Source organism: Neurospora tetrasperma (genome assembly GCF_000213175.1).
Source record: "Neurospora tetrasperma FGSC 2508 unplaced genomic scaffold NEUTE1scaffold_4, whole genome shotgun sequence".
NCBI lineage: Eukaryota > Fungi > Ascomycota > Sordariomycetes > Sordariales > Sordariaceae > Neurospora > Neurospora tetrasperma.
The window spans coordinates 166,823-192,771 of NW_009799102.1; the positions used below are offsets into that span (position 1 = coordinate 166,823).

The window sequence follows — 25,949 nt, forward strand, 5'->3', positions numbered from 1 at the left end:
GTCTTCCACCACCACAACCTCCACCACCGAGCCATCCTCACCACCACCATCAACCCCGCCACCACTACCACACCATGAAGTTCACGCTTCTCTCTGGCCTCGTGGCCAAAGCCCTGTCCGTATCCGCCGGCTCCATTCTCTGGGATGGCCGCTTCAACGATCTCACCTCCGCCACCGACCTCAGCAAGTGGTCTTGGAGTAGCCAGGTCGGCCCCTACCAGTACTACATCCACGGTCCGTCCGAGGTCACCTCCTACGTCAACCTCTCGCCCAGCTTCAAGAACCCGGCCGACTCGGGCTCCAGCCAGGGTGCCAAGATCACCCTCGACAAGACGGCCTTCTGGAACGGCCAGACCATGCGCCGCACCGAGCTGATCCCCCAGACCACGGCCGCCATCAACAAGGGCAAGGTCTTCTACCACTTCTCGCTCATGCGCAAGGACACCAACGCCCCTGCCCTCACCCGCGAGCACCAGATCGCCTTCTTCGAGAGCCACTTCACCGAGCTCAAGTCCGGCTGGCAGTCGGGCGCCTCTGGCACTTCTGATCCCCTGCTGAGGTGGTGCATCGGTGGCCAGACCAAGTGGAGCGTCAACTGGGACGCCGACGTGTGGCACAACGTTGCCTACGAGATCGACTTTGATGCCAACACTGTCGGTTTCTGGCACTCTACCGGCAGCGATGCCCTTACCCAGGTTATTGCTCCTCAGGCTGCCGGCACCAGCAGCAACGGTGCTGACTGGCACGTCGGTGTTCTCGAGCTTCCCCGTGACGGCTACGCGGATGCTACTGAGGATTTCTACTTTTCGGGTGTTTACATTGAGAGCGGCAGCATCACCACTTCCGTTGCTGGTCCTGGTACGTCAACTCCTTCCCTCCTCTCCTAGGTTAGCACCTCTCATACTAACACTTGCGTCTCAGGCTCTTCCTCCTCCAACCCCGGCACACCCAGCGCCCCCAGCAGCAGCAGCGTCGCCCCTGTCAAGCCTTCCACCTCTTCTGCCAGCGTCGCCCCCGTCAAGCCTTCGACCTCCTCGACTTCCTCTTCTACTACTGTTGCTGCCGTCACCAGCAGCGCTGCCCCCGTCAAGCCTTCCACCTCCTCTGCCTCCTCTTCTACCACCGTCGCTGCCGTGACCAGCGCCAGCGCCGCTCCTGCTGTCACCACCTCCAAGGCTGGAACTAAGACCTGCACTCGTAAATCCAGCGCCGCTCCTGCTGCCACCACCTCGGCTGGCTCGTGCACTGCGGCTCGGTACGCCCAGTGCGGTGGTAAGGGCTTCTCTGGCTGCACGGCTTGCGCTTCCCCGTACAAGTGCAACCTTGTCAATGACTGGTACTCCCAGTGCTACTAAGCTGTTGCAGTTGCAGCAGGGGAGTTCTTGGTAGATAGTTGATGAGGTGGATGTGGATTCATGTACATACTATTTATTGTTCGCTTCTTGTTCATACTTTTATTTGACGTAAATACACTTGTTTGCTCAACACGTCTTTCTTTCGCTTTGTGTTCAAAGTCAGTGGCAATTCTTGTGTCGGCCTTGTCCAATTCTGTCCCGTTGGACAATTTGGCCCAGAGCACGTTGGTTATTTTCACAAGCACACGAAGGCAGGACAAACCAGGGCAGAGCAGATAAAGTCCGTCACGCAGCGTCAACTTCCTCATTAACACTCAGTAGTCACGGGGGTCCTCACAGAACTACATAATGAGGTCGGCCACGAGTGGCTTCATTGACTTTGTACCCAAGTAGTGGAAGTTACACCCGCGCAGTGCTCATGTGGATGCTTGTACCCCCGAAGCCGCACTTTCCTTTTGTGTAGCACGACTCAACTAGCAGCGGGTGCAGACTGGAGAGTTGAAAATCCACTCCTCTTGTCTGTCACGGGCTGGTGTGTAAGGAAGGAGCACATTGTTGAAGGCGAGAACTTTGAGAGCCCATGAAGCGGCCATTTAAACTCTTTCAGATTCCCATCCTCTCCCTTCACTCACTCTGGATCCATCAGCCACATTGCTTCTTTTTGCACAACATCGTCTTTGCTCTGCAACCACATCACTATCGCATTGCTTGGGCATTCTTCACACTTTTCTTGGTTTTGTATCCACTTGCGCTTTCTTGGTGACGACTTTCCATTCTTGGAGCATCGTCGCGTCAACAACACCAAGGTTCTTCGAGAGGTGAGCTTGACCCATTTTCCATCCACTCCATCACCATCATGGCAGCTAACAGTGTCTTTCCAAGTTTCCCAGTCTCACTCGACAACCGCCACGATGCCTTACACAAGTCTCGTTCTCACTTTTCTCCTCGCCGCTTCCCATATTTGCCACGGCAAACCTCTCCCCACGCCCGATGATCGTCCTTACCACCAGGGCTTTCCTCCTTACTCCGAGGGTTATCCCACCGGGGCTGGGTCCATCGCAACGACCACTGTAGACATCACAGCCCTCGCCGAGGAAACCATCTATCCAGTCCTATACACTAGCAACACAGAGGATGTCCCTTCAACGTCTGCAGAGGCCACCATTGCCACCATGGTTGCCGAGTCTGTGACTGTTCCTGCAACTGCTTTTGAGGTCGAAACTGCAGAGGTCCCGGCCGCCACCACATCTGAGGAGCACGCAGCTCTATCCGACGATGAAGCTCCGTCGAACGATGCAGATTCTTCTGGCGATGAGGCTTCCTCAGGCGATGAAGCTTCCTCGGACAAGGAGGATGGGTCTCCAGATGAGGCTCTTCCCACCGACTCATCGCCAGAGCCCCAGAATCAGGACCATCCCTGCGGCAGATTCGATCCCTGGACCATTCACTCACTTTCTCGGAACTGTGATGACACTGACACGGTCTGCGACTGGTCCTTCATCATTGACACCAATTGCCCCCCGCTTGCTCCTACTCCTTGCTCGTTCTCCATCAAGTCTCTCGGCCCCGATGTGCCTGCCTCGCGCTCTCCCAAGCATGAGAAGAGCGAAGATGACTTGTGCGGGCCGTATGAGGTGCATTCGAGCTGGAGCGGCCAGTTTGGTCCTGGAGAGGGGTTCACGACGTTGAGTGTCATTGATGACGGGAACAAGTTGGTGGCGTATCCGGCTTACAGGGATGATTTGTTTGGCAAGGAGGACGCCACGGTTCCGGACGTCGAGGTTGCGGTCTATGCTTTGGGTTGAAGGATGTCATGAGTAGTAGACTTAAGGGCTGTTCAATGGGAAGAAGTATCGATACTGTATTGTTCATTGCTGGAGTTTGTCGAGTATTGGATTATGGGACTGACGAAAACATTGTTATGGAGTACACGGTAGTCAGGCGAGAGATGAGTAATTGGAATCACATTGTCCCTTGGATGCTTTTTCTTCCCTTCTTGCTCCATGAACTACTTTGCTCCTTTAGCACACGTATGACGGTCGAGTGCCCACGCACCATCAATTCTTTGGTATTGACACATCCTCAACATTGTGCCACGGCCCATCCCCGAAATGTCCGGCCTCGAATCGCTCCATCGGTGTCAACCCCTTGGATTGGGAGGTCTTCGTCTTGTCATTCCTGTCTACCCCATGGTGGTTGCGTTCCCACCGTTTTTGAGCTGCCTGGGTGATTCCACTTCCTTGTTAGCCAATAACTGGTTTCTTTCTCTCTCAACTCGCTTCAATGGAGGTGCTTGACAAACCTGTAGCAGAAGTCTTGTCGTCCGATGAAGACCTTTGGCGGATCTGGCTCAAAATAGTATTGGCCCAAGATAGTATTGAGGTCGTCATCCACGATTGGCAGACCACACACAGCCTGAGAGAAAGAAACCAATGAATTGATCAATAGTGTCAAGTTCTGCTGGGAACAATGCATCGAGGGGGATAAGTGCCATGTCAATGGGAATTCCATCTAGATCTACTTGATAGAGGAATGGAACATCTTGTTCGCTTTGTCCGTGGGGAAATGAAGCGCCATTACTCTACCGAGCGTGAAATTTCCTAGGCAAGTAAGAGCACAGCGTCACTAGAGTACATGATAGCCACACTCATCCATCATGATGCAGGCATTCGTTGCAAGATAGGTAATTCCAATTGCCAGAATGAAAGGCGGAGTGGGGTGGCACCAGACGGTTGATGCAACTTGATATGAATATCTGTTGAAGCCATCATCGGTTCTTGGCAGTTGGCACACGTCCTCCCTCCTTCTTCGTAGGTACTTTTCTCTCTCTCTCTCTTTCTCTGTCTGTCTGTCTGTCTCTGTCTCTCTTACAATCAATCAAGAGTTTCCTCACCACTACGTCGTTCACCGTGATGCCTCTATCTGCACGGATCAACAACATATTCTGGATGTTGGTGCGTCGTTGCTTTAGAAGGAGAAAAAAAAGAAAAAAAAAGAAAAAAAAAGACATAAAGGAAAAAAGGGGAAAAGAAAAGGAGAAAAAAAAATAGAGAAAAGAAAAAATAAGGGAGTCGTAGCATGTGACCAGCCCAACTTTCACTTCACTTCACTAAGTTCACTTCTCAAGCTTCTTTTCAACGAAGGAGGACTGATCGAAAATGAATAGGTATGCGGCCGTAACAAAAGCGTACCTACCAAAACCCGTGCGATGCCACCGCAATGCCACCGCCCAACATGAACCCCGCCACTACGCCGCCTAGGTGGAAGTATCCAACAAGCCATTACATGTAGATAACCATCGCAGAACCGGGGATGACCTCTAATAATCAGGACACTACCTAGTATAGCCCCGTTGATTATACTACATTGGTACTCAACAAGCTATAACCCAGAAACGGATGGATATCCAATACCACCGCTAACAAAAAGGAAGGCAGCCGTGCAAGAAACGCAAGGCTCGGGAGGTCGGGTGTTCCAGGCCGAGCTGGATAAACTGAGGGATATGTGGCCGCCGCGAGCTCCGAGACGAGCATACCACGATCTGAAGGACAAATCGATACAAAGCGCTCGCAAAAGATCACATGTACGCTGAGGTCAGAGAATCTTGCGCCCGGCTTGTGGTCCAGTCCAACTACCACTACATCCGGCAAGCATGTAAACTGATCCGCAACCTGCCCGGGGCTAGCAACGCGATCAGTGACCAAATCAACGTCGTTGCGGCCATCAGCAGGGGTTTCAGGCCCATCGCAACCACCTCAGGCAGTGATGGTGGGATGCAGGTTAGTGAGTGAGTGACCTGACTCTAGAACTGCACTGGTAGTCATCAGCGCCGGTGCTGGCACGACGCAATGAACTCAGTCTGACGATAATCTCTCTCGGTCGGCTGGCTCCTTAGCTCCAGTTCCAAGACCCAGATGCTATGCCATTTAGCCCTGCTTTGTTCGTCAGTCTGGCGCAACAAAGCCAGAGCTTTTGTGGGTTATAGAACAGATTTTGGCTTTCCTATCATGTGTTTTACCTGATTATAAAGACCCATTCTATAATCTTGGAGGTCTTGAAGGACACTCATTAGAGGTTTCTGTGGCGCCACAAACCCTTGCCATCATCCCATATCTCATCAGACGGAGGACAGTTTCTCTCTTGAAAGGCCTGAAAGCTCTCGAATCTCCATGTTAAACATGCAATAATCGAAGTACTAAACTAAACACATAAATTACCGGTAGTATTGTATTGTGCACTAGATAGGCACCGACATCTTCCGTATGGAATTTGTCGACAGTCTTCTCGGTAAAATCCAACCCCCACCCCTTTGGGTTCACATCGCTGATAATGATCAACAGAAGAAAAAAAGCCAAATTAAACACAATTCATTCTTTTCCGTGTCTTCCATTACACAACAACAGTGTTCCCACCGCCGCCAGTATAGGGTGGCGGCGGGGATCTTGCCCTAGCAGAGGTAGCCGTTCCTTTGGGTGGTGCTGGCTGTGTAATTGGGAGGTGATTGGCCGATTGTTCTTCTGTCCAACTCTTGATCGCAAGTTCAACGAAGTACACTTCCAGCATGCTCCAGAGGATATCGAGAGGTCCGACCAAACACACAACAGTGATTTGGGTGCGTCGTACTTGGGTAGAGACTTCGTGGAACCTGGTTAACTCCCCATTGCATGCGGTCCAAACGTCTTCCGATCTGAACCAAAACCGGACCACCCCGATGATTGCATAGAGTACGCCGATTGTCATCCATGAGGATACGGTTGGTGGGGGGTATGCAGGCGGCTCCTTTGCAATCATGTTGTCGTCCGTGATGCTGAAAGTCTTGGAAGACTGTTGCGATTATGTCAGAAAGGAGTTGGAGAGGCAGGAAAGTGGAGAGCAGAATGGTAAGCGAGAGACATACCTGGAGACTACTGAGTGAGCTGGGGGTGGCAGCTGAGCGAGGGCGAGTGTGTTGCGGATACTACTGGCAATGGTAGAATTGTACTGTGTAGAGAAGCTTGCTTTGTGGAAGAAGAATTGAAGGGAGCAATACAGAAGTTTGAGTCCCTTAGGTATGTTTTCATCCTTGAGACCACGTCATCCTTCTGCACGAGCGAAGTTCACTTCTACAAGCATAGAGGTACCTCTAAGTAAGCAGGGGCATGTTCGAAGGTCCGAGGTCACGGTTGCCGAGTTTGATGTCCTCTGTCGGCCAGGAGAATAGCGTGTTAAGAGGTTCTGTCCTTCCGTTGTTGGCAATTAGGGATTGGCACTTGGTTATTGCCTTGTTAGTACTTTAAGGTTGAGATGAAAGGTGCAGTGGCCCATAATGTTTCTGTCCTGTCTGTACCGCAAAGACTCGGGGCATCCAGATTGAGCTTTCTGGGAAATCACCTCCAGGCATAATCTGGAAGCAAACTGCACGAATATGTGCTTTTTATGTCTGATAAGAAGAGTGGTGGAGACATCAAAAATCACCGTCTTCCACTTGCATATAAATTTTGGTGGGCATGAATGTTGCAGTATGCTTCCAGATTATGCCTGACTTCCCGGAAAGCCCAACCAGGATGCACCGAGTCCTTGCGGTACGAAGAAAGTTCACTTCCGCAGTAAGGTACGGTACCATCCAATACAGTATCCCGCGATGTGGGCGAGCCATTTTGCACCTAGGAAGGAGCCATTCGACAACTATTGACTCCTGCTTCTGGTGAAGACTGCCCGGAAAGAGCCAACTGAAGGGAAGTGACCAGATGCTCTGGTTAGAGGTAATCTCTACTTCGTTGCGGGCGGTGCTGGCGAGTTGCATTTGGCCAATTCCCCTCCTTCCCTTTGCCTGGGATTAATTTCTTCCGTTGCTTGTATCCTCCAATAACGCCCACTCCCGTCACTTCTGCCTTTCCTTTCAACGCGCTAAAAGCGCCTTCGACCATCTCTTAACGAACCACTTTCCATCGCCATAATAAATCGCGAGAACACGGTTATTACTGCACGCGGCGTCACGACCCATCCATACATTGTCTTCGATCATCGACCATACTCAATCACTACCTTAACAGTCCATCAGCTAGTAGCGTTACGTTGGCGCAATGGCAAATCCACACGACAACACGGAGAACCGGTCCAAGGGCGCCCCTGGACAGGAAGCCGGCCAAGAAGAATCCTAGTTGCAGTCTTCGTCTCCTAGATCCATTTCGCAACCAGATCCTCACCATGGTCTCTCGGAGGCAATAGCCTCGGGTGGAAACCCTCCGGAAATCGTCACATCAGGATCGCCACGTACTGTCGATGAAGATGTGGCAGAAGAGCTTTGTGGAAGTTCTCAAGATTCATCGGCGTCATCATCCAATGACCCAGCCTCATCCCCTTCAGACCGCAATTTGACAACAGCCACCCTCCGACCCGCACAGCCAGGAGGGGTAGAGAACATCGCAACAGAGTCAGAGACAGAGCAAGAACCCTCGGTTTCCGTCGCTGAACCATCCTCACCTAAAGCCAGTCAATCAGAGGCATCGATATCGTCCAGGGAGCCGTCGCCGCTCCATCCTCCACAGTCCTCTGACGAGGCTGGGGAAGAATGTCGTTATTGTCTCCGAAAGAATCGAGGAGGCACACTCTACGACGAGACTTCCTTCAAGTAAGTGGAGGTTGCCCAGAGATAGAGCATAAGAACTATAACAAAGGCACCCAAGAAGAGCGACGAATACAAGTGGGCGTTGAAGTGTAAAACCTGGGGCTAATACTCGTCATGCTACAGAGCTCACATGAGAAAACAACATCCCTTTCCTTGCCTTCAAGGCTGCGTAGACCGTGATTTCACTACAGAATTCTATCGCCAGCACCACTATAACAGTTTAATCCATAGCCCCAGAATCGCAAGGCAATATAAATGTGGTCGATGCGGCTATACTACGGACCGTCGCAGTAACCACGTAGCGCATCTCGGCAGACAACAGGCGTGCCGAAAAATGGCCCGACCAGCCATGTACGAGTGCATGCACCACGGCCCAACGAGTCTCGATAAGGAAGAACACCTCTCCCATCTCGAGGATGATAGAGTGTCAACTAGACTGTTTATGTGTGGTCGATGCGGCCATATTGCGAAATTCTGCCACGACCACCTAAGGCATCTCCGCAGACAACACCCGTGCCCGCAAATGAAGGAGCCAAAGATGTACGAGTGCAAAACCCACGGCCCGACGAGCCTGGATATGGAAGAACACATTACTCATCTAAGGGACTCTTCTTTACACCCGTGGGTGCAAGATGATGAATAGATTTGCGCTCGGGACTTGTGTATCTGGGGTGGTGCTGGATCGTAGTTGCATCGAGTGAGGCCGAGGGCAAAATTGCGATATAATACAACGGAGACTGAAGGATGAGTTGGTATACGCCAGTTGTAAGCTGAGCTGGTCTCTGTCTGAGTGTCTGGTAATCCGGTCTTTATGTTTCATGGGGGAGTCCCGGACCGGAAGCTTGGAACAAACGGTGTGGAATTGGAGTCGAGCGTGTAGGTCATGGCACGGCAAGGCCCGGGCTTATTACGTATCTTTTTTTTTTTTTTTCCTGCTCCAGCTTTTGATGCCCAGCTGTTTCTTTTGGATCTCTTCCTGCCTTTTTTTTCAACTGACATGGGATTTGGTTCCTCTGTAGCTGGGCTCTGCAGGATGGGTTTGAGCGATCATTATCACTTGTGGTCCCTTGATCATTCCTTGGCTAGATAGACTGCCCTAGAGATAGCGTGGGTGTTTATTACTTTTAGACAAGCTCTATTCCCAGGATCTGATCATGTTTTGCCCGCTTTCATTGTACGGTTTGTCGTGGCCATAACTATACATGTAGTAGACGTAGATGAGGGACACAGGCAACAAGACTCGAGAGTACTACCCTACCCTTGTCTACTCCTTTTTTTCGGTCCATGTCATACTTTCTTTCTCTACCTTGATCTTCTTCTGTCTTTATCACACATGTTTTCATACAACAAAACGCCCCTCTACTGTCCTCGATTGTCTTCATTGGCCATGTTTGGTGCGACTTCAACCATCACCATAATCATGTCACATGTGGCCGGTCCAGAGCTGGACACCCCGTCGATAGAATACCATAACAGCCCGTCGGTAGAATTTGCTGCATCGAAACTTTCCTTGTGCTTTATTCCTTCGAGTTTCCATTGCTTCTTTGGCTGTTTGTGGCTTGTCTGTCGACGGCGTGGTAGTATTATTTTGCCAGTGAGGTGTTTGTGTCTGTGGAGTCTGCAGGGGCAGGTTAGTGAACGCCTTATTGTAAGTGATAGTGCTGTTAATATCTTAGTGTGGTTGCGCTAAGGTTATAGGGGGTCGAGTGTTAGTGCTGTTAGCGGAGAGCTGAGATGGGACGGGACGAAGTTGTGGATCTGGTCGCTGCTAGCTCCTGTGGTGGAGGAGGACGGAAGCCTTTGTGGCGCGAATTTGTGACCAGGGAGTTTCACGGAAGTCTGTGAATTTGGGCCGTGGCGCCTACGATATCACCAGTGACCTGCCCCAAGCCCCGTAAGACTATGGGAGCCGCGTCCTCGCGCCGCAGACTCGCATATGCCTGCCGTGTGTGAACAAGCAATGAAGACTTGGGTTTCCTCATGACTTGATGGATTACCAACCTCCAACGTACCTTATCAACTTTAGCGGACTGGGCATTCTGTAGCACTTGACTGAGGCAAGGTCAGGGGCTGGTCTACCAAGCATCGAAGCTACGAATTAGATCTTCCCAATGAATGCATTGGCTTTCTTGACGGATTGTTATTCGTCGAGATAATTGGGGTTAACTTGGGGAAAGTGGAGTGCGAACCCAGGCTATGTGTGGGGGCCGAGGGGCTTCGCTGGAAGAGGTCTCGACATTTCCTCTTTCACATGAAGCTTTCCAGCACGTGTAGTGTATAGCGTTTAAACTTGACGATCACAACTCAACCAGGCTACCAAGTGAATGGTGTGATGACCCATCAGCTACACTACAGCATCTCATGGGCATTGAATCCTCCAAGATTCATGTGAGACGGCGGCAACTGGCAGGGAACGCCATTGCACATAGTGCTTGGACTTGTACCTCCCCAGCCCTCCTTCCTATTCGGTCTGAGAGTACATCACCAGCCAAAGTCCCCAACATTTTGTGCCGATCCCCCGCCTTTGGATTCTCTCGTTTTCGTCCTCTTCGCTCCTTTGTTCTCTCCTCCAAAGTTCTATTAACTGGACATAAACTACGAGACTGATCGCGTTCCGATTTTAATTGACCGGATGGCCCCAGAAGTAGTACCATTTCTCTTTCTTGGATATCCGTTCCGCTGCCCCCTACCACTCCCTTCCACACTTCGCGAACAGCTCCAATATGGCGACCTCTCCGGCACCTGAGAAGGTCGAATCCAACGGCCACGAACAACACGAGACCAAATCTGGCGCCGGAAGTGTTCAAGCCGTCAGCAGAACTACTACTCATGATGGTGAAGATATCTTGGGTTTGCAAGACCTCGACCCAGCTCTCAATAGGAAAATGCATTTGGTCAACAATGTGAGGACGGCTATGTTTCCTGTTCATCATCCTATGTGGTCTTGCGCTAACAACCTCGACTCGCGGCAGGCCATTGACGAGATAGGATGGACACCCTACCACACCAAGCTCTTCATCCTCAACGGTTTTGGGTGCGTGAGCCGACTCCATTCCCACAACCCCATGAACTTACCACATTGGCCAGATATGCCGTCGACTCCCTCGTCCTGCTCCTCCAAGGCGTCATCGCAGGTCCAGCTTTCCGCGAGTTCGGACAACATGGATATGACAACGCCATGACCATTGCTGGCTATGTCGGCATGCTCATCGGAGCTTTGTTCTGGGGCTTGGGTGCTGACATCATTGGCCGCCGGTTCGCCTTCAACGTCTCCCTCCTGCTGTGCTCGGTCTCCGTCATCATTGCTGGGGCCATGCCGAACTGGCCGTCTCTGGGCTTGTGGATCGCGCTTATCGGGTTCGGTGCTGGAGGAAACCTGGTCTTGGATACGACGGTCTTTTTGGAATATCTGCCTGGGAACAAGCAGTGGGTGCTTACTCTGATGGCTGGGTGGTGGGGACTGGGCCAGGCTGTTACTGGATTTGTGGCATGGGGTTTTCTTGGTGAGGGATTCTCCTTCGATCTTGATCTTCTGATGGGAGAAAATGATTGACTAACACGGAATGTCAGTCCCCGAGAAATGGAACTGTCCATCGGTCGAGGCCTGCACGAGGCAAAACAACATGGGGTGGAGATACGTCATGTTCACCAGCGGCGCCCTTGTCTTCGTCATGTCCATCCTTCGAGTTACCGTCATTCGACTAAGAGAAACGCCAAAATATCTTCTTGCTTTGGGTGAAGATGCCCAGGTTGTCGAAACATTCCAGTTCCTGGCGTCAAAGTACAACCGACACTGCTCTCTGACTGTCGACAAGCTCGATGCGTGCGGTGTCGTGTTGGGTACTCACAGCAAGAACCGCTTTTCCTTCGCAGAGACGCTTGTACATCTCCGGGGACTGTTCTCGACTCCCAAGATAGCCCTTTCGACTTCACTGATATGGGTGTCATGGGCCATGATGGGCTTAGCTTACCCTCTGTTCTACGTCTTCCTGCCTAGCTATCTCGCCTCCCGCGGAGCGAACCTGGACGTCTCGCCCTTCGAAACCTGGCGCAATTACACTCTCACCAACATCAGTTCCATCTTTGGACCCTTGCTGGCGGGTTGGATGTGCAACATACCTTTTCTCGGACGGCGATACACGATGCTCATCGGCACACTGATGACAGCTGCCTTCTTCTTCGCGTACACATCCGTCCGCAACGGTGCCCAAGATGTCGGCTTCTCTTGCTCTATTGCTTTCTGCCTCAACATCTACTATGGCACGCTGTATGCATACACACCAGAGGTTCTCCCCAGTGCCCACCGAGCGACGGGAAACGGAGTGGCAGTGGCTTGCAACCGTGTCATGGGAATCCTCTCGGCTGTTATTGCTACTGTGTCGAACACTTCGACTAGTGCGCCCCTCTACATCTGCGGGGCGTTACTTGTGGCGATGGGGGTTCTGAGCGCCTTCTTTCCCTTTGAGCCTTATGGCCGCAGGAGTTCCTGAAATCGGGTCTTGTAGCACTTGTCTCCAGTCTACGAAGGGCCAGTTACGGGAAAAGGCGGGAGTAGTCTGGAACAAATCATTATATTCCAATGTTTGCCGTCGCTGTCTTCGTCTGCCTATACCATACATGACCAGTGCACCGCCATGAGACAAAGCTGAGATCCATAAAACAAGAAAACCAAATCCGCTAACTTCTTCCCTTGACCGTGTCCTTTTCTACGGACTCGATACCTCAAACCACGGCGATCAGTCAGATACCCTGCTCAATCAATTCGTTCATAGATAAAAAAAACTCCGAGTGAAAATAGAAAGAAACAGCCGGGTGCGTGTAGTCACAGAGCCCTGGCTGCGGAAACTACACCGCCAACACGCTCAACCTTTTAAGGTAAAGTACACAACTGTACAACTAAAAATCAAACTGATAACGATCGATAAGAAAACCGCAGTGGCGTATTTCTTCACGTCCGTCTCCCTGTGGACCGGGTTACCCCGCTCAAGATCAAGCACGTAGTCCACAGTTCTGATGCTTCTGAAGCTTCTTCTTCTTCCGCCCCATATATTGCGGTTATTGCTCTTTCTTCTGCCTGTTGTTGGCGTTGCTGGTGTAGTTATGTTGCTATAAAGTGCAACGCGACAAGCCACACCATAAGCAGGGGATGGTGCACGCGGTGTAGTAGTAGTAGTCGTACTAGTTTCTGCACTGCGGTTGTTGTCGTCGCTGGTTGTTGTCGTAGCGCCGCCAAAGAGCGCCGCCGCCTTGGGATGACTCGGAGCCGTATATGTACCTCTACCATAGGCTGACGGCGAAGAAGAAGAATATGGATATGGTGAGGAGGTGTGACTGGAGGTATCAAAGGTCGCAGGTAGGCCTGTCTCGAGAAACCTGTCGCGGGCGTGGAAGATGTATGGCGGCGGCTGCCGCGGCCTGTCTTGTGCTGGTCTGTCGATGTCAAGGCTGTAGATGTCTGTGCCGGCTGTACCTTCGCCCCAGGGGGAAAAGGTGTTGGGTAGGGATGATTTGGCGCCGACGTAGCCAAGACGGGCGCGAGCACGAGCTTGGGCGGTGGGAGGGGGTGTGTAAGCTGGTGGTGGTGGTGGCGGGCAACATGAAGATGAAGATGGTGGTGGTGTATCGGGCGGAGTAGGGAGGGCTCCTGATGAGCGTGCAAGCTCGGATGCGTGGCGACGACAGGGAGTGTTGTTGTTGGTGGTGTCTTTGGGGTTGGGAGAGCTGTTGTCATGGACGTCCTGGTGCAAGGCGTTGGCCCATGGGTTGGTTTCTCGGCTGTCTTGGTCCATCCTGGTCAACTCTTGATACCTCTCCATCCTGCGGAGTTCTTGTCCTAGCGTTTTGAGGTCTTTGCCTGTCATGTTGGTCTCTTGTTTAGGTACGTTGATGAGAAGGAGACAGACGGCAAGTTGTTGAAGTGAGGACTATGTCTGGGTGATGGAGCTGTTGGTTGATAATGGTTCGAACTCTTTCGATGGAGGATTTTTGTATCGCCTCGATGGTCTTGGAGGATGCTTTCACTGATGTTCAAAAATAAAAAGAGGGGAACAAGAGGGAAAGAGGAAAGATGCTAGGGGAAGCGGTTATGTACTTTTCAACTGGGAAAAAGCCAACTATCTTGTTTCCCATCCTGTGCTTCTGGTGCAGCATTATTTCCAAGTTCTGAAGGCATTCGTCGACGATTCCTTGACCACCCTGCATTTGAGTTGATAAGGAAGCCTTGGTTTCGACGACAGCTGCCTGCGTGATGCATCGTCCGGATTTCCAGTTTGAAGCCACGGAGCTCCGGACTTGGCTACATGTAACAACATACAACATTGAAGCAACCCAGGCAGCATATCGGACATCGCTTTTCAGCATTGTAATCGCCCGTTGTGCCATCGTCAGACACCCATTTCTGGGAAATCCATGTTATGAAATTGCTCGCCTTAGCTTCGTTAGCTTCCTTGACTCTGTCAACACAATCATCATCATCATCATCATGGGAAATCGTGATTTTGACTCGACTTTAACATGGCGGGCGTTTGGTTCCATCCAAGACATCCGGACATGCAAAGCAGGCAGAGAGAACGCGTTAATGCCGTGCAGCGAGCTTACACAATTGAACAAAATCAAGGAGAGGCGTTTTCCATCACAGCGCCTGCAGAGGCTCTTCCATGTCATCGCAGGTTCTGGTTCTAAATGCTTACACTTGGTTCTCATGCCGCATGAACGGCTCCACAAGAAAAAGGTGGCCGGGCAGTGCTGGGTTTTACTACAGTCATGAGGCAAACTGGATCATAGTTTGGTGGCCTCGTGCGATAGACGAGGGGAGTTCGAGGGAGAAACTTACGCCGTTTTGGCAGTTGACACGGGGGTAAGAAAGAACACCAGTAAAAAAAAAAAAAAAGAAAAAAAAAAAAAAAAGGAGACACGAAAGAAGGAGAAGAAAAAAGAAACGAAGAAAGGTAGAAGAGAGAAACAACGGCGAGGCTGTATCATACACAGGAAGAGGAACAAAAACAAAAGAAAGTGTGTAAAATGCGCGTGCAGGTGCTGTAAAAGGCCCAAACCCTTTATTTGTCACATCGTGCTCGTGCCTCATGCAAGAAGAACCCCCAAAAAAGGCATGCAGAAAAAAGAAGCAGCAGGCCGGGCATTGATACATAATCTGCATTTTGTCAGCTGTATCAGCAACAAGTATTTGTACAAAGCATCCAGTTTCTCGACCAATCCCAAACCTCCACTTACACCAGCCCCTCCCGAAAAACAACCCAAAAAAATCCGGGCGTCGTACCCGACCACGACCAGACCGAATCCCCTTAGCCAGCCAGCCCAGCCAGTCGGGACATACACTAGACCGGGGACCTTGACCAGGGACACAATCGGACCCACACGGCTTTTCTCCTTTCAGCTGTCCTGCTGTCGAAGTTTCTTTGTTGTCGGCCCCGGAGCAATAGGAGGGCAGCTACCTAGCCAAAGTACCTATGTACCTAGTTCTACACTAGGTACCAGTTGGTTGCGTCGGTTGCGTCGGCTGAGTCGGCTGGGAACCAAAGGGAAGGAAGGGAAGGGAAGGGAAGGGAAGGGAACCGATTGGGTATCCTAACCGATTACCTAGGAGCCGACTGGATAGCATCATGGGGCCCGGACGTTTCGGAGTAAGCTACTGTCGGTAGGTAGGTACTGTAGCTAGACCAAGCCTGTTACGGGTGTAAGTGGTCGGTTAGTTACGTATGGGCAGCATGGGCATTGGTTTCCATCCTTCTTTCAGTCCGGCCTTGACGACTAGGGTTGTCTGTTCCGAACTCTACGTCCTGTCGTACGGATTCGTAGAGTCGCAGACAGGCAGGCATCAAGACGGGAGCCACAGTGCTGCGTTGGAGCTGAGGTCGGGATTCCATCGATGTTAAGTTGAGAAACAAGTTGATCTTTGAATCCCATCATTCGTTCAGAAATCCACACGCACCTTCCACACCGTGTTATTTGCTGCTTTCTTCGTTGTTTGTTAGAACCAGCTCCTTCCAAGGGAAACATCATGCCGTGGTGGTCTATTGTGGTCTCTACCGTTAACCGTCTCTCGATGATGTTCTTGAATCTCTTCTGTAGTGCTGAGCCAGGAATTGGAAGCCACCGAGTTCCCGCCACCAAGAACGTGCCTCCAGCAAGGTCAACCCAAGCCTCAACAACTTCACGATTTTGCACCACAATCCAAGATTTGTACGAATGCATGTATGTATGTGTATAAGTATATATACAAACGACGTCCACACAAAACGCCCTTGATCTAAGAGACCATAGAGAGACAAAGCCAATCCTAGCCCCCCGTCCGATCCCATATACAAAACAAGTATGACAATATAAAAAAACAGAAATGCGACCTATCGCTCAACATAGGCCAGGTATCCTGATCCTCTCCTCTCTTCGATCTCTCTCGCTCTCTCTTCTCCTTCCAATAAAGATATATACGTGAACCGGAAAAAATGAACACCTAACCAATGCATTTCCCCCATACCACGTTTGTTTATTTAGACAGTTGTCTTTGTTTTATTCAAAGATCAACTGTTGGTCCTCTCTGCTTTTCTCATTATCTCTTCCCCATCGAGATATACACTCTCTGACTCTAGCCAAGCATTTAGAACTTGACCTTGGCCATGGAGCCCTCCTCGACAAGAGCCTTGTGCATGTCGAAAGAGTTGAAGAGAAGGTGGGGCTCGTGGCCCATACCCTTGCGGAGGCACTCGAACTCGGCCTTCTCAAAGTAGGCCTTGAGGATGGGCTTGTAGACGTCGTGGGCGCACTTGTCAATGATGACGCGGGCACGCTCGCGGGGGCTGAGGCCGCGGACATCGGCGAGACCGTTTTCGGTAACGATGACGTCGAGATCGTGCTCGGTCTGGTCGACGTGGGTGCACATGGGGACAATGCACGAAACACCGTGGGCGTCGGTCTTGGAGGGACGGGTGGAGGGGGTGTGCATGATGGAGTACTTGGAGTTGCGGAGGAAATCGGCGGAACCACCGAGACCGTTGAGCATGCGGGAGCCCATGACGTTGGTGGAGTTGGCGTGGGCGTAGATGTCGACTTCGACAGGGGTGTTCATGCCGATAACACCGAGACGGCGGATGATCTCGGGAGCGTTGGAGACGGACTGAGAGCGGAGGAGGAGCTTGTCATAGTAGTTGTCCCAGTTCTTGTAGAAGCGCTCGAAGCCGGTGGGCGAGAAGCGGATCGAGGTGGCGGTGGCAAAGTCAAGCTTGCCGGAGTCGAAGAGGTCGAGGAAGGTATCCTGGATAACCTCAGTCCAGACGTTGAGGTTCTTGAAGTTGGAGGTCTCGAGACCACCAATGACGGCGTTGGCGATGTTGCCGATACCGGACTGCAGGGGGAGAAGGTTCTTGGGCAGACGGCCGTGGGCGACCTCGTGCTCGAAGAACTCAATCAGGTGGCCGGCAATGGCCGTAGCCGTTTCGTCAGCGGGGGAGTTGGGGAGGGTCTGATCGGGGGTGGTGCACTCGATGATTCCGACAACCTTCTCGGGGTCGACGGGGACCGAAGTAGTACCGATGCGGTCCCTGCACTGCTGGATGAGGTAGGGCTTGCGGTTGGGAGGGAGGTCGGAGAAGGTGATATCGTGGAGACCGTCGAAGCTGGGGATGGCCGTGTTGACCTCAATGATGACCTTGTCGGCCATCTGGATGAGCTCGGGGGTGGCACCGACCGAGGCACCGAGGACGATGGAACCATCCTCCTTGATCTCGGTAGCTTCAACGCAGACGACATCGAGATTCTTGTTCTGGCGGTCCTTGGTGTAGTAGCCCTGTGGATTGAGCGATGGGGGTTAGCAAACTGTTTGCGATGCGCCAGCAAGATTCGCGGCCACTTACGTAGACAAGGTCAACGGGGAACATGGACAAGTGCTTGTCGAAGAAGTTGATGCGACCCTCGTTGATGCCCTTGGCAATGTTCTTGCCGACCTGGTGAGGAGCGCGACGGGCGATCATGTCGAGAGCAGCCCAGCGGTTCTCGGTCTCGGCACCGGCGGAGGCACCGACGAAGAGGCTGTACTTGAGCTGGCCCTGGAGGCCGTTCTTCTCGACGTGGTCAGCGAGCATAGTAGGGACCTTCCTGTAGCACATGGGTTAGCACTTTCTTGGTTTGGCATGCGGTATATTTTCTCCAGCGACATGGGCAACTTACTTGGGGTAGCCGACACCGGTGAAACCGGACCAGCCGATGTAGGCGCCATTGGGGAAGTGCTGGAGCATGTCCTCGGGGTTGCAGAGCTTCTTGAGCATGGAAGGGCGCTTGACGCGGGCCCTGAGGGCCGCCGAGGCAATGGGCGACGCCATGGTTGGTGATGTGGTGTGATTAGTAGAGAGTGTAGAGTGGAGAGGGAGAGAGGGAAGAAGGGAAGATGAGGATTCCTTGACGACACAGAAAATAAAAGGATCGCGAAGGAAGTCAAGGAGGAGGAGGAGGAGCTGGAGGAGAGAAGAAGAAGAAAAGAAGTGGAAAAAGATGCCGCAAGAAGTCGAAAAAAGGGACGGAAGCGGAACAACAGAAAAAACAAATCCAGGCCAGTCACAACGCGGGAATGATGACGGTAATTACAACAGGTCCGGGATGGGCCTTTGCCAGACTGCGGAGAGGGAGGATCCGGAGAGGTCTATTTTGTAGCGAAGAACATTCATTGCCCCTGACGGGAGGATGGAATACATCATCGCCAATCCATCTCCTGACCGCCCGGGATTGGCGGCTCCTTCGTTGCAATTCGATGCTGAGCTGGAGACCTTCTTTAGCATGGCGGGGTAGATTTGCGGATTGAGCTGGCGGCGACGTCGGGGGGGGTTCGGGGCCCCACGACAGCGAACAAAGTGGAATGTGGGCGCCGTTCTGCGGCAGGCAGGCCCAGAATCCCGCTGCTTCATTGGCCAATCTCCCAAACAGTGGTCTGTGCTCTTCCATTTGTCCCGTCTTTTGTCTCCATTTTTTTCACCCTGCGGCCAGAACATCATTGTCGTCCCACCCGCCAACATCCCCAGACAATCCCCCCCCGCCAAAACAGCGAATAACGGTAGCTGCCCAGCTCCTGGCGAGTTGTAGCCAGGCAATCAATGCGACGGTAAAACGCGATGTCTTCACCGAGATAGCCGGTCCAAGTTCGGTGTTGGTTGGGGGCCCGGCTGATATCCAAAGGCTCCGCTGGCCCGGACCAAACACAGTCCTCGCTCGGCAATCACGGAGCTCCCCTGTCAATCAGACACGACCTGACTCGCGGACACAACCGCGACCCTCTCCTCTCGCTGTCAGTACTACACTACTTCGTTCAATGTTGGGGAACGACTTCCACCAACCCGACCGCCATCTGAACACGAGGTCGTCTTGTTTTGCTGGCATTGCTTCGGTGGCCATTCTCCCAAACATCCATATCCCCAGCCATCCCGTCCCCTTCCCCCATATTCGAAACATTTTGACAGCTTGTCATCTCATGGGTTCCCACACCTTCTTCCATACATACCTCGTTCACCTCGTCCATCTCTTCCACCTCATCCATGTATGAGATCCCACTCCCACACGCCGACAAGGACGGGACATGAATCGCAGAGTCGGTGCCAGTATATATAGGTATTTATACTCTCACAAAGCGGAGGATCTGCGTTGCTTCACACCGACACCGTTCCGCCTTGTGCGGGTTTGACCAGCAGCCGGCATGAATGCGGGTTTGTCGGCCCAAGTCGACTCACATGGACAAAAGGCCGGGATGACCCTTTTCATTTCCTGTGGCGGTTCGGTGCCCCCCTTGTGCCTGGTCGGAAACGGTCAGAATTCAACCGGGAAGCACGGAAGGTCGTCGCCGTAGCAGCCCTGTTTCATCTGCCGGCCTCCATCGGCACAGCTGCACACATGACCGACCGTCGGAGGCCGGATGTTGTGGATCCACGCAGTTGCCACCTCCCGCCCCGAGACAACCCCGTCCCCGCTCTCGTTGCCCTTCCGCTCTCCTTCCGTTCAGCACCAAAAGCGAAATTTCATCTGACCCACCAGGAGCCTCTTCCGGCCGGCGTCGTGGTCACTTGTCCGGGTTCACTAGTGATACCCGATTGTAATGATGGCGGCCGGTAGTCGTCGGCGTTCGGGATTGGTGTTACTCGAGATTCGCATCCCCAGAATTCTTGGTTGCTGTCAGGACCGGAAGGTTGACTCCCTCGGCATGTTCCATCCATCACTCGTATGTCACTGTCATCTTGGCGCTCCGTCGTAAGCTGAAGTTGTACCCAGAAACACAAGATCTTTTGGAGATGTGTTGGCGAAATTTGGGTCGTCGGCCTCCCTTTTATACCCAGACCACCCCTTTCAGTTTCTTTGTCATGCCCAATCAGCAATTCTGGTTCGTCCAATCAAGCTCCCCATGCCCTCCTGGCAGAAGTCTGCCTGCAGGGCGCTGTCTGTCAGCATAATCACAGACATGGATGCCTGACATCCACTGGGAGACGCATAGCCTGAATGTCATGGAGGGTCGGCTGCTCATGTTGACACTTCTCTTGCAGTGGTTACATTGAGAAGGCCTCGCTGTGGGGGTGTTTCCAAAGGTTCATTTCTCAATCCCCATCAGTGCTTGTCGTGGTTGGATGGCCAGCCTGTCTTCCTTGCGTTGATCCTCGGCTCTGTCCGGCCTCGAATCAGAGCTCCTCGACGACAGACCCCGTCACCATTTGATGCACCTCATGATACTTTACCAGAACGCACACCGGATCAGAGAAACGGCAAAGCGAAACCTTGAAGGAGTCTCCAGGCTTTATTTTCGTGGCAGGCTCGTCTTTGACAATCGCCGCCTACTCTCAGGTCCAGCTGGGATTTGATCAAGGTGACTCGCCGACAAAAACGCCTGTCGCCATTTCCCGTCATGTCCGTGATGATGATTCCGTGGTGTAACATGGAGGCAATTGTCGTGAGGGGTGGAGATCTAGTCAACACCGCCATGGCTGGGTTGCATCTTGCCGCCAACTCAACTCAGTGCTTCGAGCATCACGGCAGACACCGACTCGACAACAATCAGCTGTCTTCGTCATCGAGTTTAGTTAAAGTTTCTTCAATAAGATTAAGATTCGGCGTTGCATCCGTCCGATACCCGACGGATGTCGGCCACCCGGCTGCACATGGCCTGGAGAGCAAACACTTTGGCATGCTGTAACACGTGTCAGTTTCCGCGCGTCTAACCAAAAAGCCTAAACCTAGACGGTGATATTGTTTGCTTGGGGACCAATCGCACTATTACCACCTTGCTTCTGACTGATATCCAATGCGGTGGAAGGAAACCACAGACCAGTCCGTGTAAGTGCTCGTGTGATTTGAATCGGGTCCCTGTGATCCGACAAGGCTATTGCGACGACGACTATCGAAAAAGTCGACCATGAGAGGATGGGATTCCTGTCGTCATGGAAACGATTCTATAATACATGGTTGGGACCTCAACTTGGCGCTCGGATTGGTTCCACCCGAATGCCGTGTTGGAATCTGGAACCTCCCAAGAAAAAGGTCTGGGCATTTCGGCGACACTGACAACACCGATGGAATGGATGGGAGTGGGAACAGCAGGCTATCCTCTACTTAATGTAGGAGAAACGTTACATGCAGACACCCAATATATGCAACAGCCGAGCTCCAAAATATCACACTCAGTCCCTCAATTCGGCAACTAGAGTATCGCACCTGGGCACACTTTCGTGGGTGAGTGAGATTGTGTCCTTTTTCAGTCTGGCGCTGGCAACCTCGTCTTTCTCCGCACTCTCAGCCACTGGGCTGCAGCCCCCCGGAGATTGGCAAGATGCAGGCAGGGAGCGGAGCGGGGGAAGAGAGATGCGAGTGAGTGGAGGCTGGGGAAAGTGGAGATACGATTACCGCTCTGACGAATCAGCTCTCTGTTTTCTCAGATTGGTCACGTGCTAGTCTGCTTCCTTCTTCATTTGCGATCCTACCCTGATTTTGAGTTTTGGCACAGGCATCCATCCGTTGAAACCTTGAGAACGCAGAAAATGATGCAAACCGTAGTTGGCCCAAAAATACGGTTTGGTGCCAGCATCAGGCGGACACGATATACGATACAGATACGAAGTTATGGGCTATCTCATTCGGGCCGGTGGCCTATTTTTTTCTTTTGCTTATCTCGCATTCGTCTTGATTGGCTTGACCCTCTTTTCCGCCCCTCCTTTACGATTTCCACGATGCCCAAAGAGGATGACGGAATGATCATTGCCAAGCGGCGGCCGCCCGTGGCTGGAACGTCTCTTTTTTTGCGGCACAGTTGGGCGGTGCAACTCTGCCCGTTGACGTGGAGGTATCTTCACCTCCAAATCGTTAGCTTTTGCCGTCCATTTAGTACCGATTCCACTAACAGCTATTTGACCACTGTACTTTCTGAGCATTATCTCGCATTCCACTTTTCCCACTTACACTACACCTCGGCACTTGCCCAAACCGGGTCTTTTCTAACTGAACTGCGACAAGCCCCTCGATCTTCAACATTGTCTCTCCAATTGACTCCACGTGTGTTCAGTTTTTCTTGTCTTTTGGTTTCCTTGTTTCCCAATTTCTTACCCTCTTATTCCTCGGGCTGTGCTCTAGTTAAAAGCCGTCATCTATGACTGTCTGTTTCAACAACGTCCCGCCCAAGTCCATCTTGTTTGCATCCATGAATCGCATTCCTTCTGTCTCAAACTGCGCCGTGGCTTTGATCAGTCTGATCATTAAACTCACTCAGCTTCTACATTCCTCCTTGGTTTTGTTTACCGTGTAACAGCAGGGAAAGATAGAGGGACATGGGATTCGGTGCCTTCATTCAACAAATCGGCCATTAGTTCAACCAATGTCAGCCCTTACGGAGTCAGTCACGAATTACGTTGGCCGAGCGTTGCATTGGATGTGGACTACCTCTAGTTCTAGCTTGCGGGATGGCACTGGCAATGTGTCTTGTCTTCTGCGTCCTGTCCTGTCACCCTGCCTGGGCCACAGGTACCCTGCTTGCAGCATGCAGTGCGTACAAAGGGATGTTGCAGAGCTTCGTCTGATTTACACTACATACATATTTTCTATTTTTGACTGGCCCGTCTCACCGTGACGAGGGAACGAGGTTACCTTCCTTGCTTCTTGGTATCTGGGAAGGGTCGCGTATCGTCATTTGTCTCAACGTTACCGCTACCCTTCTTTTTGGACATCCAATACATCGAGCCAATCCTTCGGGCTGTACTACTGCACCGTACTACTGTACTTACCGTACCCTATCTAGTCGCGTGCTCATTGCAACCAAATGAAAGCAGCAGCTTTATCACCTTATCTGCGTGTCAGATATTGGAACGCGGGAACCAGAATTGATATCAAACGGGACGGACTGCATGGTGGTTGATGAAGTGGCACACATGATGCTCTTCTATCACCTTATCATCATTTTTCTTTGGCTTTGCCGCTGTTTGCTTCGGCTTCCATTCTTGGTTCTCAAGAGGAACATATTAACCGTGCGAACCCGTCATGGCAGGCGACTATAGTACGACATACACTAGCACCGCGGCCATTCCTTAGTACAGTTTACACAGTTCCAGATTCCCTACCCCGTACCACCTCCTCGGTCCTCGACCAGTCTCACACTAGTTCCCCACGCGCAACGCCGTCGAGGCTTGGCGCTTGACTTGTTTTCTTCAACTGGTCCCCTCCCCCAATTCTTGACTTCGAATTTAATTCACTTCCTTCCCCCCCTTCTTCATTCCTCTCGCGAACTGTTCACCCATCGACCCAGCAGTTCTCAACAACGACAACGACAACAACAATAACCATGGCCGACGAAAAGCATTCGGCCGTTGCGCCGGCCGTCGATGCGACTCACAACGAAGCTAGCGAAGTCCCCAGCAAACCTGGCTCCCACCAAGATATCACCATTCCTCCGCCTCGTCCTCCAGGCTGGATGTACAAGGGCTTCAAGGTCTTCGGCCACGAGCTCTGGTACGCCTCGCCTCTGTTCCAGCTCCTCTTGGTCGCTGTGGTTTGCTTCATGTGTCCCGGCATGTTCAACGCCCTCAGCGGTCTCGGCGGCGGTGGACAGGTCGACCACACGGCCCAGGACGACGCCAATACCGCGCTTTACTCAACCTTCGCCGTCGTCGCCTTCTTCTCCGGCTCCATCGCCAACAAGCTCGGCGTGCGGTTGACTCTCTCCTTCGGCGGTCTGGGATACGTCATCTACATCGCTTCCTTCTTCAGCTACAACCACAACCAAAACCACGGCTTCGTTGTCTTCGCCGGCGCTTTTCTGGGTGTCTGCGCCGGTCTCCTCTGGACTGCCCAGGGCACCATCATGATGTCGTACCCGACCGAGGACATGAAGGGCCGCTACATCTCGTGGTTCTGGATCATCTTCAACCTCGGCGCCGTCATCGGCTCCCTGATCCCTCTCGGCCAAAACATCAACAAAGTCGCCGGCCCCGTAACCGACGGCACCTACGTCGGCTTTCTCGTCCTCACCCTGATCGGCGCCTTTCTGGCCCTCATGATCTGCGACGTCGACAAAGTCCTGCGCGAGGACGGCTCCAGGGTGATCATGATGAAGAACCCTTCGTGGATCACCGAGTTCAGGGGCCTCTTTGAGACCATCACCTCGGAGCCCTGGGTCGTCCTCTTGTTCCCCATGTTCTTCGCCTCCAACACGTTTTATACCTACCAGTCCAACGACATGAACGGCTCTCAGTTCAACACGCGCACCAAGGCGCTCAACAACACGCTTTACTGGCTCGCGCAAATTTTTGGCGCTATTATTGTCGGCTACGCTTTGGACTTCGCGGGCGCGAGAAGGTCGATTCGCGCCAAGGGCAGTTTCGTCATGCTGATTGTGCTGACTATGGCTATTTGGGGTGGCGGGTACGCGTGGCAGAAGGATCAGCCCACACGCGAGCAGACATCTGAGGAAGGATTCGTGACGGTCGATTGGACGGACGGTGCGAAGAAGTATGTTGGGCCCATGTTTTTGTACATGTTTTATGGGTTCTTTGATGCCGCGTGGCAGACTTGCATTTACTGGTGAGTTACTACCCTTTTCTTCTGGACGGGTTGGCGGTGTTCAACAACAAAACAAAAAGTGGCCAGAAGACTAACAAAAATTTTGTTCAACAGGTACATGGGCGCTCTCTCCAACTCGGGCCGTAAGGCCGCCAACCTCGCCGGTTTCTACAAGGGTCTGCAGAGCGCTGGCGCCGCCGTGTTTTGGCGGTTGGACGGGTTGAAGAAGCCTTTTGATACCATTTTTGGTGCTACTGTACGTTTGTTTACATATCCCCCCCCCCATCCATCCTCTTATCCTCTTTTGTTCACAAATACTGACTGGATTGGTTTCTGTCTGTCACAGTGGGGTCTCCTAGGCGGTGCTCTCCTCATTGCCGCGCCTGTCATCTGGATGAAGATCCAGGATACCGTTGCCCTCGAAGAAGATCTCAGGTTCAGCGACGAGACCGCCGCGGATGTGGCGGGAGCGGAGGGTGCGGCGGCTGGTCAGGCGGCGCAACCGGAGACGGTGGCGGTGGGTGCACATGGTGGTGGTAGCGAGACGGCTAAGGCGGTCGTCTAAGCCTTTTTTTTTCTCTGAAGTTCTGATTCATGAACTTTTTGTGCGGATAACGGAACGCACCGGTATATGGGACTTGTTTTGAGTAAGTAATGTGGGAAATGATATTTTACGACTGGAGGAAACTTAATCTATGGGCGGATAGGTGGCTGGGTGCATGGGTGTGGATAATTTGGTTGAAACTTGCCGGCTTGCAAAGGAGAAGAGTTGTTTACCTACCTATAGATTTTACGATACCACGATACGCGGATGGACGGATGGACGGATGGACAGACGGACTAATGACATAATTGCGCTGTACATACTTCCTAAAATTAATGTAGTCATGACTCTCATATTCCTGCTTTTTACTCGAAAAATGCTGATTTGCGTGCGTTTTCACCAAGTCGTTCCTAATTGTTTT

The 25,949-nt window shown here is 52.2% G+C and overlaps 7 protein-coding genes across 7 annotated transcripts; 5 read left to right on the forward strand and 2 right to left on the reverse strand.

Annotated features, from left to right (window-relative positions):
• Positions 1 to 74: 74 nt before the first annotated feature.
• NEUTE1DRAFT_64374 (uncharacterized protein) lies at positions 75 to 1,487 on the forward strand (the record flags this gene model as incomplete). Its single annotated transcript, XM_009853419.1, has 2 exons — positions 75 to 862; positions 1,076 to 1,487. The coding sequence occupies 2 exons, from the start codon at positions 75 to 77 to the stop codon at positions 1,353 to 1,355; spliced, it is 1,068 nt and encodes a 355-aa protein (XP_009851721.1).
• Positions 1,488 to 2,266: 779 nt separating this feature from the next.
• Positions 2,267 to 3,160, forward strand: NEUTE1DRAFT_110654 (uncharacterized protein; the record flags this gene model as incomplete). Its single annotated transcript, XM_009853420.1, has 1 exon — positions 2,267 to 3,160. One exon carries the CDS (start codon positions 2,267 to 2,269, stop codon positions 3,158 to 3,160), a length of 894 nt encoding a protein of 297 aa, XP_009851722.1.
• A 4,745-nt stretch (positions 3,161 to 7,905) lies between these two features.
• On the forward strand, positions 7,906 to 8,605 carry NEUTE1DRAFT_44754 (uncharacterized protein; the record flags this gene model as incomplete). Its single annotated transcript, XM_009853308.1, has 2 exons — positions 7,906 to 7,969; positions 8,388 to 8,605. 2 exons carry the CDS (start codon positions 7,906 to 7,908, stop codon positions 8,603 to 8,605), a joined length of 282 nt encoding a protein of 93 aa, XP_009851610.1.
• Positions 8,606 to 10,685: 2,080 nt separating this feature from the next.
• On the forward strand, positions 10,686 to 12,551 carry NEUTE1DRAFT_83055 (uncharacterized protein; the record flags this gene model as incomplete). The annotated part of the gene is made up of 3 exons (XM_009853421.1): positions 10,686 to 10,996; positions 11,050 to 11,465; positions 11,533 to 12,551. 3 exons carry the CDS (start codon positions 10,686 to 10,688, stop codon positions 12,450 to 12,452), a joined length of 1,647 nt encoding a protein of 548 aa, XP_009851723.1.
• A 786-nt stretch (positions 12,552 to 13,337) lies between these two features.
• On the reverse strand, positions 13,338 to 13,823 carry NEUTE1DRAFT_27166 (uncharacterized protein; the record flags this gene model as incomplete). The annotated part of the gene is made up of 1 exon (XM_009853236.1): positions 13,338 to 13,823. A coding segment is annotated over one exon (486 nt), but the record flags the coding sequence as incomplete, so codon positions are not given.
• A 2,339-nt stretch (positions 13,824 to 16,162) lies between these two features.
• Positions 16,163 to 18,889, reverse strand: NEUTE1DRAFT_64379 (acetyl-coa deacylase; the record flags this gene model as incomplete). Its single annotated transcript, XM_009853422.1, has 3 exons — positions 16,163 to 17,761; positions 17,829 to 18,069; positions 18,142 to 18,889. 3 exons carry the CDS (start codon positions 18,291 to 18,293, stop codon positions 16,577 to 16,579), a joined length of 1,578 nt encoding a protein of 525 aa, XP_009851724.1.
• Positions 18,890 to 23,728: 4,839 nt separating this feature from the next.
• Positions 23,729 to 25,571, forward strand: NEUTE1DRAFT_122715 (uncharacterized protein; the record flags this gene model as incomplete). The annotated part of the gene is made up of 3 exons (XM_009853423.1): positions 23,729 to 25,005; positions 25,099 to 25,240; positions 25,331 to 25,571. 3 exons carry the CDS (start codon positions 23,768 to 23,770, stop codon positions 25,547 to 25,549), a joined length of 1,599 nt encoding a protein of 532 aa, XP_009851725.1.
• Positions 25,572 to 25,949: the final 378 nt, after the last annotated feature.